The sequence below is a fragment of the Helianthus annuus genome, chromosome 8, assembly GCF_002127325.2.
Source record: "Helianthus annuus cultivar XRQ/B chromosome 8, HanXRQr2.0-SUNRISE, whole genome shotgun sequence".
Classification (NCBI taxonomy): domain Eukaryota; kingdom Viridiplantae; phylum Streptophyta; class Magnoliopsida; order Asterales; family Asteraceae; genus Helianthus; species Helianthus annuus.
Genome location: NC_035440.2, coordinates 61,310,107 through 61,323,032, shown reverse-complemented (window position 1 = coordinate 61,323,032; position 12,926 = coordinate 61,310,107). Strand labels below are relative to the sequence as shown.

General features: G+C 41.2%; 1 protein-coding gene across 1 annotated transcript; it reads right to left on the bottom strand.

The window, feature by feature from the left end:
• Positions 1-203: 203 nt before the first annotated feature.
• On the bottom strand, positions 204-1,118 carry LOC110870093 (protein PFC0760c-like). The gene is made up of 2 exons (XM_022119292.2): positions 731-1,118; positions 204-667 (listed from the first exon to the last, which is right to left on the bottom strand). The coding sequence occupies exons 1-2, from the start codon at positions 1,116-1,118 to the stop codon at positions 204-206; spliced, it is 852 nt and encodes a 283-aa protein (XP_021974984.2).
• Between the last annotated feature and the right edge of the window lie 11,808 nt (positions 1,119-12,926).

Sequence of the window (12,926 nt, the reverse complement as noted above, 5' to 3'; positions counted from 1 at the left end):
CCCACCGGGCCCACCGGTGACACGTGGAAATTAGGGGTGTGTGACACAAATTCTCTTCTAATAGCATAAGCGTTGACTTGTGGCAAGTAACCCCAACTTATGATATCTCCCAGAGAAACATCTCTATCTTTTCTGTAATACTGCAATGGTCTTTTGTATTATCTTTCCGTATCCTTCCTGAACCACTTCTTTCGTTCTTCACGTTATTCTTCTTTAGACATTTCACTAAAACTCTTACTCTTAACACTTTCAGCAACTTTTCTTCTCAATTCATCCTCATTTGCTTGACTGAAAAATTCAGCAAGAGTAGGAAAACTAGAAGTATCGACATTAACATTCTCAGACTGATCATCGTTACTCCAGTCTTCTACTTCACCTTTATCATAATTATCAGCTTCTTCAACATACTTGTACTGATATTCAGGTTGATGATTGATATTAAATTCGTTCAACTCCTCTTCAAAATCGAAGTTAAAATTATCTTCTTCAACATGCATCATCTTAATGATCTCAGCTCTAGTGTAAGTATGCAATATCTCACCTTCCTCTACATCGTGTTCAAGACGTAGAATCAAACCTGCACCCTGACCAACATTCTCATCAACATTTTCAGCATCATCATGCTCCCCCTTTCCTCCTGCATTTTCTGGTTCTTCGTTTGCATCATCTTGAAAATACGTGTCAATATTCTCTTCTTATGACGCTTCAGTTATCTTTATACCCGAATTACCTTGATCAGCATCATCATTTCCATCATCATCATCATCATCATCATCACTATGAATAGAATATACTTCATCTGCATCATCTTTCAGATTATCATCTTCGTCTTCTTCATCATCTTCATCATTGTCGTTAATCACATCAAATACTGAATTTATTGGACAAGGATCTAGAATAGACGATTCTGGAACTTTTGTCGAAGATTTTGGTTCAGTCAGAACAATTTCTCTTTCAATCACTTGAATATCATCTTCAACTGGAACACCTTTACCCTTATCTTTCATTCCAGCTTCCATTTCAGCTTCACGTCTTGCTCTAACTTCCGCAAGTTCTATCTCTTCAAACTTTTGCTCAATCGTCTTTCCAATCAAATCTTCCAACACTTTCTTTAACATATACTCTTCATGTTCCTTTTAAGCATTCTTGGCTTCTAATTCTTGTTTTTTCAACTTGAAGTACTCATTCTGCTCATCCCTTCGAGACTTCTCTTCTTCCAACTCAGCTATTCGAACTTTCAGAATGTCTATGTCGGCTTGATTAGCTTCAATCTTTTTCAACAAAGATGAATTATCAGATTTAACAGACTTGACACGTTCCTCTAACTTCTTTTTCTTACTTAACACCTCATTCACCTTCTTTTGCAACTCCTTCACAAGATCATCATTCACAAAGTTAAAATCATCAAGTTTTTCAAGAACTGTACTCTCTGGAATATGTGGAAAATTTTCAAAACTAGACGATCCAGGAGTAGTATGAATTGGTGGTTGTGTGGTTGGTGGTGTTTGTTGGATGTGTGGTGAAGTTATTGGTGGTTGTTCATGAATGGGTAATGAAATATGATGTTGTGATGGTGATTGTGGTGATTGTAAAGGATCAGGTGATGGTTGTTGTGGTGGTGATGATATTGGTTGATTTTGTGGTGGTGATGGTGGTTTTGGTTGATTTTATGGTGGTGTTGGTGGTTTAGATTGTGGTTCTGGTGGTGGATTTAATTTCAGCTTGAATTTTAACTTTCGCATTGCTGGAGTTCCGACACGTTTTCTTGAAGTTGATTTCTTTCTACCTCCTAAAGATGGTGATTTTACAATCTGAACATTCTCTGGTGGAACATATGTTTCATCATCATCATCCGAACTCCTCTTTCTCTTCTTTTGTTTCTCTCTATCTTTTGGATCATAGTTTTCTCTGACCCAACGATCAACTTGAGCATCAATATCAACTTCTGCACCAGATGAACTCTCCTCTTCATCATCAACTACTCTCTTACTAGCTGATTTCTTAGTTTCTAAAGTATCATCAATATCTTTCAACAACTGCTCAGTTTCAGGAGTTAATGGATCTTGATCTTTTTCAACATCAGCTTCTGTCTCATCTACTTCTGGTTCATCAACCAATAATGTTTCAACCGCTTTCTTTTTACGTTTCTTCTGTGGTTGAGAAGATGACCCTTCTTCAGCTTGGACTTTCGGTGTAGGAGTTCTCTTTCCACCTTTTTTCTTCTCTTTTTCTACCTTTGTATACCAATCATTTCGAGTTTCACAGAAATCTTCTAACTTGTTTAATTCATCAATTGCACTCTTTTCTTTCATTTCAGCATCATTCCTCCACTTTAAATGATTTACCGGATCTGGATCCTCATATTTCTCACTTCTGGTGAATTCGAAAAACTCTGTCTTCTTCGGTTCAGGCCAATTCTTTGTATACTTGGATAATCAAATTAACGTTTCATTATCCATGTGATGCAACAGCATTAGATCATTTTGTTCATCTTTCTTCAGATTCGGATACGCATGATCCAACATCATCTGCACAAATATTGGATACACCCAACTTCGATTACCAGAAGTAATATTATCTTTCATGTAATGAAAAACAATTCTAGAAAAATTGTATTTCTTGTTTAGTACCAACGCCGTCACCATACACATTTGATAATCTTTCATAACATCGTATCCACCTTTCCTGTGACTTAGCGCATGAATCACTGAGTGAATAAAGAATTTGTACGGCTTCATAAAACAGGCTTTCAAATAATTTGCTTTATTCAACGGACCGTTATAACCCATTCTAAGCATACATCCTTTGACCATTCTTTCCGGAAACCTTGTTGGTGAATTATCATCATCTGGAAACTCTTACACTTCTCGTACAAGCTATTCTGTGATTATGATTTCTTTATCTTCATTATCAATCTGAACTATTGAATTGATAACATCATTCACTTCATCATAATTAGCCTTCTTCCAAAATCGATCAACATGAGATTTGAATACTTTGTGCTGATCCGTTAAAGCTTTTTGAATTGGTAGACGCCTCATGAATGGCAAAATCTCCTTAAACACAACCATCTTTGGTAGTGTTTCATCGTAGACACAACAAGTATTGTGCGATGGTTCAAATACCACGTTCGATGCCTGAATCATCAAACGATCTGCCCCCAAACGATGTGAACCCCAAACGAGTTGGCCAATCTCAAATGATCTGGAATCATCAAACGATCTGTCCATCTCGTGCGGTCTGAATCATCACCTCGTTTGAATACACATGTATGAACAGTAAAAATGCAGGTTTCTAAAACGTGTTTTTATTATGAAATTGATACAATAGATCTGTTCTACAACACCATCCGAGCACATTGATATGATTATTGTTCGATTTAGTCCATTACATAAGCCTAGATCTAATTTCAAAGAATCTGTTCGTTCGAGTTTGTACGAGTTCATGTGATTTGGTTCAATTATCCAACAATCCGTACCTTTCCCATGATATAAGTTGTGCGAACCAACTTATACAATGAATCCGAACACTGGATTACAAGATTAAGGCTTGAAAATCAACGAAATCGCTCAAATCGCTCGAAGAATGTGTGTGTGATGCGGTGTGAGAACAGAAATGGTTTCACGAGATCTGGTCTATCCTTTATATAGAGGATGCCAGGTCGTGCGAGTTGAATGTTGAGACGGTTTGAGGTGTTCATGCGGTCTGGCCATTATTTGACACGGTTTGGCTAGCTCGCACGAGTTGGCACCTCGTGTGAGATTTTGATTTTTTGATTTTTTTATTTTATTAATTTTTAACTTTTTAACTTTTTACCAACACACTCAGTTAACCAAGTCCAATTTAATGACCCTAGTCAACTGTTTAGCCTGCCAAATCCAAATTAATGACTTTGGCCGACCAAATTATAATCTCGCTGACAATTTTGAAACATTTTAAGTTGAAATTAATGACCTTCCAGGTCGTGCGAACTGGTCAAAATACATAAACTTTACGTTTTAACCTATTAAACGTAAATGACATGACATAGACTGATGACGCAGGTGATAGACATTATGCATCAACATAAAGCATTAATAAGTGATAGAGGTACCCATTTTTGTAACCATCAACTTGAAATTTTTTTAACAAGATATGGGGTCTATCACCAGGTCTCAACGGCATATCACCCTCAAACAAACGGACAAGCCGAAGTGAATAATAGAGGTTTAAAACGAATACTTGAAAAACCGTAGGGTTAAATAAAAAGGAAAGGGCCGATAAGTTAGATGATGCTTTATGGGCTTTTCGAACTGCTTATAAAACAACAATAGGTACAACCCCATATAAGCTCGTGTATGGAAAAACCTGTCATTTGTCAGTAGAAATTGCACACAAAGCCTACTGGGCAATTAAAAATGTAAACTTAGATTTACAATTTGCTGGTAAAAATCGATTCTGTCAATTAAATGAATTAGACGAATTAAGGAATTATGCATACTCTAACTCTGAAATTTATAAGGAAAGAATGAAAAACTTGCATGATAAACACATTAAACCTAATGAATTTCGAGTAGGAGATCAAATTCTATTGTTTAATTCACGACTTCGATTATTTCCTGGTAAATTAAAGTCTAGGTGGTCAGGACCTTTTTCTATCACCCATATTTTCCCACACGGTGCAGTAGAAATTAAATCTCGGAATGGAATTCCATTCAAAGTCAATGGCCAACGGCTGAAGCTCTATCAAGGATTCATTGAGGATGAGGAGGAAGCAATCTCGTTTCAAACGATCGAAGAATGAAAGCATCAACATCATACCTGGTAAGTTACGAACAAGCGGGTTGACATCTAAATCGGTAAGTCTTCTAACCAAGTTTTTGGGAAACAGGGCACTCACACGAGCACTTAAAATTTTTTTTAAATTTGCCCGCCCACGGGGCCGTGTCCGCGCAACTGTCAGGATAAAACCCCCCTTTTTAACACAGTTTCTTCATTCCACACGCCCCGTTTCCCCGAAAACTCTCTGGTTCAGGCAATTTTTCTACAAGATTTCGATGTCTCCTCTACTTCTAAGAACATCAAGGTATGATTCTATCATTATTAGTAGTTAGATTAAGCATTTGCATGTAGTTTAACATCAAGATTTGGGGAAAAATCTAGGGTTCTTCAACTTGAACCGGATCGAACCTCAAATTTTTGCATAAATCTGTTAGCATTAGTTTAGATACATGTTATAGGAAGTAAATCAACTTGTATTGTGTGTAGATTTGCCCGATTTCTCACAAAACCCCAAACCCTTGTTTTTGAACCGAAAAAGATAAAATTGGAGGGGTAAATGGTTTGTTTTGAGAAAAACGGCACTTGGGGTTTCATTTTCAGAGGAGTACTCACGACAAGCATGCATGGATCTTCTAGGAACATTGAACTAGCTAGACCGATTTAACAACATTGTCACCGGCCCACTAAGAGCCGCCCTGTGCACTCGGCTTCGCTTAGTCCATGAATACAACATGGAATTCTACAGCACTTTCGCTTTCAAGATGAGAGCCGATCCATTTGATAATGATGGGGTAGAATTCCGTTGTGGGGGGATTGTGTACCCAATCTCGATAGCACAGTTTGGGGCAATAGTTGGGTTGTACGCGGATGAAGATGCTGGGGGAAGAAAACACCGGCGGTCTACGTGAGATGCAACCAAATCAACGCCAAGCTGCTTGGGCTCAAATAGGAGATGGCAACTATAATCCGAGCCAAACTAAGAGCACACAGCTGAGAGACCCTCTTTACCGCTATATCCACAGGGTCCTCACCTACTCTTTTAGCCAAAGGCACAACAGCAGCGGTGTGGTAGGGTTACGAGATCTGGTGGTCCTCCATTGCATTCACACCCGTACCAACCTTGATGTTCCATACCTACTACTCCGAAACATGCACCTGAACCAACTTACTACTCCACCGACACCTATCTTCTTTGGAGGGTGGATTTACCGCCTTTTCAAACATTTTGTTGATAGGATGCCAAGGTCTTTCCAAAAGAGCCCATGGTCGGGGAGAGTGGACATGGTCATTTGCCGCTCCATGAACTTGATTTATGAAGAGGATGACAGGACGGTCAGTTTTCAAAGAGTTCAAGGGCATGCTTGGAACCCGCAAGAGGCACTCATCTTACACGCCCCACACATCCGTCCTCCTCCTCAGTACCATTACCAGCCCCAGGGTGATCCGGGTCAATCCTCCTCTCAAGGAGGCGATTTTCGTAACTTCCGAAGCTTATATGATTTATTGCAGGAAAACCTTATGTGCACCAGGAACACCTACAACATGGCCAGCAACACGTACGCCCGAGTCGGAGCAATTGAGAGAAACATCTCCGACATACAGGATGACATTGGGAACGTCCGGGAATACATGGCGGGGCACGGAGGAGACGATGATGATGAAGACGAGGACATGGACTGAGCGGGAGGAGTGGAGGAAGGATCACCCGGTTGGAGGTCTATCAGGTTAACCCCCCTTATGTCACACCCCCGAAATCCACACGCGGAGTATCACCGCTTGGGAGCGTGACTGACCAGGATCAAGCCACCAATCATATAGAACAATGTAAATAGTAAAATTAATTGTATTTAAACCAAACCAATCCATATGAAAGGTGTTCCAACATAAGTGTAATAACAAAGTTTAGCGGAAGCAATTGAGTAAAAGCCCAACATAAATAAAGTATGTAAAGTCAAAGTGTTTAATCAAAGCATCATGATCCTTGTCCACAACGACCGCGCCTCCCCATGCAAGCTCCATGTATACCTAACAACCTGCAAGGCATGTAACAGAGAGTCAACAACTAGTTGAGCGAGTTCACAGTAGATAGGTGCGTAATAGTAAGTTCGTTTGTAACGTGTGGCTCTACTGGGCCGATAGTATGTTCTATTGGTGGGGGCTTCCCATGTTGCATATACACTAGACTATTCGTAACCATAAGTGTTCTTCATAACCCGAGAACAGTAGTACGTACAAGCTTTACGTAGGTCTTACGTAAGTATCCTTCACAACCGAGGACGGGGGTACGTGGGGGTTTACGTAGGTTTTACGTAAGTGTCCTTCCTGACTCCGGAAGACAGTAGCATGTGTGAGTTTACGTAGGTTTTACGTAAGTGTCCTTCCTGACTCCGGAAGACAGTAGTGTGTACTTGTTTACGTAGGTTTTACGTAAGTATCCTGCTTAACCCGAGGACCATGGTAGATAGTCTAGTAATCGTGTAAGTACGAGAAATCATTCAATTCCATCATTCAACCCATTCCCAATCCCCGGGAATCCCATGCCATGGAAAAGAGTGTGAACTCACCTTGGTTTGCTCGGTATGTTATTGCTTCTGGGGTTAATTAATGGTTAAGTCTGTTACACACGACCTAGGTACATTGCACATGATTCGATGTAAGTGTTTGCATTCAATTAGGGTTTACAAGTCTTTGATATCCAAACAACTGTGATTCGTGTGATGGTTGTGTACAGAATGACATCACATAGAATGTTCATACATACAGTAGCGTACAGTTTTATACAGTGATATACAGTAGCATATACGGTAACATGCAATGTGTTCTTCATCCTCAAACAGGGATGGAACTTGACATCATAATAACCTCAGTCTTTTCATGCATTAACAGAACTCGGAGTATGTAACATTACAAAAATTCGGATCACGTATTAAATCTAAAACTCAGAAAACAGATTATTCATGAAACTCAGACAAGGTATCATGTTGAGCATGTAAAAGTCGGACTAGTATCATCTTCACACATTCGGACTACATACTTTGTATATAAAAAATCGGAGAATCATGCATCATAAACAAAAGTCGGACCACCCCTAGTATTTTACAAAACTCGGACACCCCCACATATCATTCACAAATTCGGACAAGGTGTTAACACCACAAAAGTCGGACAGATCATCACTAAAAGTCGGACAAGGGTTTTATGCAAACAAGATTCGGACAAGGGGCATGCCTTATAAACTCGGACCCCTTTCATCATTAAAAGGTCGGACCCCATATGTTTGTTAAAAATTCGGACCTATCTCCTTGATACAAAAGTCGGATCCCACATGACTTTAAAAGGTCGGACATGTATGGCATCATTAAAAAGATCGGACCTCTTTATGATCATTCAAAAGTTCGGACATCATCAACCCTAAAAACTCGGACTTCTTGTGATATATAAAAGAAGTTTGGACCTTGTAACCCACACAAAGTTCGGACCTTTAACATCTCATAAAATTCGGACTTCCTATCAAGCATACATAAAGTTTGGACTCTGGTTAACATCTTAAAAAGTCGGACTAATGTAATATCAAACATCGGGCAAAACATCAATCATATGAACATTCAACTACAGTGCAACAGTTACGTTTGTAGAGAGTACGATCAAAACCCTAATTTCATACATCTGTAATCCAATTATCAAACAACAATTCTAACATAGCATGTATCTTGACATCAGGCAAACGATTACACAACTAATCAACATCTTTTCACAATAATCAGAATTCAATCAGTAAATACAGAACTAGTATGTGAAGAACTAGGGTTTACATGAATCACATAATCAAGAATTGATAACAACAAACAATCATTAAACAATGACCTTGGATTGATTCTAGATGGATTGAAAGATCGAGATTGATGATTGAGAGTTTGGGCCAATGATGAAGCAAATGATTGTAGAGAGGATTGGAGAATGTGAGAGTACGTGTGTTGATTCTTGTGTGATGATTAGTGAAGGAGATTAGGGTTAAGAGTGATTAAAATTTCACTAACTACTCTACTCACCCCTAAGTATCATCTTTTACATAAAACACCCATCACAATATAATTTACAGTTTCATCACCAAGTACATGTATTTGTCAAATCTTTCATAAGTAACACATAACCATGCACAATTATAATACACTTTATCGAAACAAAACATATACAGTTACAAAGCAAACCAATTGTGCAAGTAAGCAACTAAACAAACAGTGAACATGCAATAAATGCGAAAGTGGAATCTTGGAAACTCGAGTTGTCACATTATCCCCAACTTGAAAGAAATTTTGTCCCGAAATTTAGCATGCGGTTACTGAGGAAGCTAGGTAAGTTGTATTGTTTACTGGTTTTCCTGGGGTGTCACATCATCCCCCCGTTGATTTGGAATTTCGTCCCAAAATTCTGCAGTAGTAGCTTCAGCCTCAGTAGTGGTTGCACGGTTTTCGAATAACTGGGGATACTTGAGTTCCATTTGATCTTCTCGTTCCCAGGTGAACTCTAGGCCACGACGGGAGTTCCAACGAACTCGTACAAGAGGTATTCTAGTGTTCTTGAGGACCTTGACATCCCGGTCCGTGATTTCAACTGGTTCCTCGACAAACTGCAACCGCTCGTAGATAGTGAGTTCCTTAAAAGGAACTATGAGGGTCTCATCTGATAGACACTTTTTCAGATTCGACACATGGAAAATATTGTGAACCGCACCGAGTTCAGCTGGTAAATTTAGTCTGTAGGCCACTTTGCCTATTCTTTCAGTGATTTCAAACGGTCCAACATACCGCGGATTGAGCTTGCCTCGTTTACCAACTTGGAACTCGAGTGGCTTCTTGCGCTTATCAGCGTAACTTTTCTGACGGTCGCGAGCTGCCGCCATGCGTTGTTGTATCTGTGCAATTCGTTCAGTAGCATCAACTACCATTTCTGGACCTGTGATCTGACTATCCCCCACCTCTGCCCAACAGAGAGGTGACCGGCATTTACGTCCGTACAATGCCTCGAATGGAGCGGCTTGTATGCTGGTGTGGTAACTGTTATTGTACAAAAACTCCACTAATGGGAGATGTTTTTCCCAGCTGTTGCCGAAATCGATAACACACGCCCGAAGCATGTCTTCTAGGGTCTGGATAGTGCGCTCAGACTGCCCATCTGTCTGAGGGTGGTAAGCTGTGCTCATGTCTAATCGAGAGCCAAAAGATTTGTGCATTGCTTGCCATAGTTCTGAAGTGAATCGTGCATCCCGATCCGAAATAATAGAAGTTGGCACTCCATGCCTCGAAACAACTTCCTTCGAGTAGACGTCTGCTAAGGTAGAGAACTTATCTGTTTCTTTGATAGCCAAGAAGGGAGCAGACTTCGTGAGTCGATCTACGATTACCCAAATAGTATCATTCCCACGCTGGGATCTAGGCAGGCCAGTAACAAAATCCATGGAAATTTCCTCCCATTTCCACCGTGGTATCTTGGGTTGCTGAAGTAGGCCTGAGGGTTTCTGGTACTCCGTCTTGACCCTTGCACAGGTCAAACACTTGCCGACGTAAGTTGCTATGTGGGCCTTCATGCTAGGCCACCAATATGTAGTTTTGAGATCGTGATACATTTTATCCGAACCTGGATGTACCGAGTAGCGAGACTTATGAGCTTCATCCATCACAAGTTCTCGTAAACCGCCATATAGTGGGACCCAAATACGCCCCGTTACGTAGTAGGCACCGTCTGCCTTCTGTTCTAATCGTTGCCTTGAGCCACGCAAGGCTTCAGCCCTTACGTTTTCTGGTTTCAATGCTTCTACCTGAGCATCTCGTATCTGTGCAGGAAGACTAGACTGAATAGTGAGCTGCAAGGCTCGTACGTGCCTAGGTAGAGTGTCTTTTCGACTGAGAGCGTCAGCCACAACATCGGCTTTACCTGGATGGTACTTGATGGCGCATTCGTAATCATTCAGCAGTTCGACCCATCGTCGTTGACGCATGTTCAACTCCTTCTGCTTGAAGATATGCTCGAGACTCCTGTGATCAGTGTAAATAGTGCACTTGGTACCGTACAGGTAGTGTCGCCATATCTTAAGCGCGAAAATAACAGCTCCCAGCTCTAAATCGTGCGTCGTGTAGTTTCGTTCATGAACTTTAAGTTGCCGCGAAGCGTAGGCAATGACTTTATCCCTTTGCATCAATACACAACCAAGACCCTGAATCGACGCGTCGCAATAAACCACAAAGTCGTCCGTGCCCTCTGGCAATGAGAGAATAGGTGCGCTGCATAGCCTATCCTTCAGGTACTGAAAAGCCGTTTCTTGTGTATTACCCCAACGATAGGTGACACCTTTCTATGTCAGCAGTGTAAGCGGTTGTGCGATCTTGGAGAAGTCTTTAATGAATCGTCGGTAATACCCCGCCAAACCCAAGAATTGGCGTATTTTCGTTGGTGTACGCGGTGCAGGCCAGTTCCTGATCGAATCTACCTTGGATGGATCAACATGAATCCCATCCCTGTTCACCACATGGCCTAAGAAATGGACTTCACGAAGCCAGAAGTCGCATTTTGAAAACTTGGCGTACAGTTGTTCCTTTCGAAGAAGTTCCAAGATAAGACGTAAGTGCTGTTCGTGTTCTTCCTGACTCTTGGAGTAGATCAGGATGTCGTCGATAAAGACGATTACAAACTTGTCTAGATAAGGTTTGCACACCCTGTTCTAAGATCCATGAAAACTGCTAGTGCATTCGTTAACCCGAATGGCATGACTAGAAACTCGTAGTGACCGTAGCGAGTTCTGAATGCTGTCTTAGAGACGTCCTCATCCCGGACTCTCAGCTGATGGTAACCTGACCTTAGATCAATCTTGGAGTAGTAGCTCGACCCTTGCAACTGGTCGAATAAGTCATCAATACGTGGAAGAGGATAGCGGTTCTTCACAGTCACTTTGTTCAGTTCACGGTAATCAATGCACATCCTGAAAGTACCGTCCTTCTTCTTCACAAATAGTACTGGAGCTCCCCAAGGCGAGGAACTAGGACGAATAAAACCCTTATCCAAGAGTTCTTGCAATTGCTTTGACAGTTCTTCTAGTTCAGTTGGAGCTAAACGATACGGTGCGCGGGCTATAGGTGCTGCCCAGAACTATAGGAATGAGGTCGATAGAGAATGTCTGACCAGCGAGGATAAGATTACAACCCTGAACTATGTGTGGCCTCTAGACTTGTACCATAAGCTAACACTACGACAGGTTTGGTGTTCAAGGAAGTTGGTGCATATTTTAATATTTGACTAACTTTCAAGGACATGTAACTGGTATTCACACCCGAATCAAACAAGACAGTAACATAAAAGTCGTCAAGAAGAAATTTACCCATTGTTACATTAGGATCATTCCTTGCGTCACCCTGACCAATCACGTACATGCGGCCCAGGCGTCATTGTTTCCATTGTTTCCCCTAATGCTATCCCCATTGTCGTCCCTGTTTCCGTGGTCGTGGTTCTGAGTCTGGTCCTGGTTTACTTGCGGACAATGTCTCTTGTAGTGATCTTTAGCATCACACTGAAAACATCCTTTAAAACTCTGTTGTTGCTGCTGATTCCGTGGAGACTGAGGCGGCCGTTGCTGTTCTTGAGTTACAGGACGTGAGCTTCGACAATCCTTAGCTTCATGACCGATCTTGAGACCCCTCTGACAACGACCCTTGTTGCATTGACCGTTGTGGTGCCTATTGCATTTGTTACACTTTGGATGATTTCCTCGATATCCACTATGCCCACGACTACCAGAAAGCTGCTGACTGGGACTCTGGTAGTCATCTATCTTTTGCTGCTGTGCTAGAGGCTGAACCGGAATTAATCCTTTGCTCAGGTTTCCATCCCACTTGCTTTTGTTGTCACTAGAAGCACATGTAGTAGCAGCTTTAACACGTTTCGGTAGTTTGCCTTGTTCTACTGCCTGGTCTATGAGACGATGAGCAAGCCGAGTGACTTGCTGGATAGTGTCAAGATTAGCTGCGGTCATGTGACTCTGAATTTCGGGCACCAGACCCTTGAGATACAGCTTGATGCGTTTGGTGGGAGGGTCTACCATAGTGGGACAAAATGTGGCTAATTCATTTGATCTCTTTGTATAAGCCTCAATTTCACACCCTGCCATCTGTAGGTTG

What these genes read in the sequence shown, in the direction of transcription:
- LOC110870093 (XM_022119292.2), bottom strand. Translation starts at nt 1,118, where the DNA reads ATGTTAAAGAAAGTGTTGGAAGATTTGATTGGAAAGACGATTGAGCAA. An exon ending in AAATGATGATGCTGATCAAG is followed by an intron (nt 668 to 730) that starts GTAATTCGGGTA and finishes CGTATTTTCAAG; the next exon opens with ATGATGCAAACGAAGAACCA.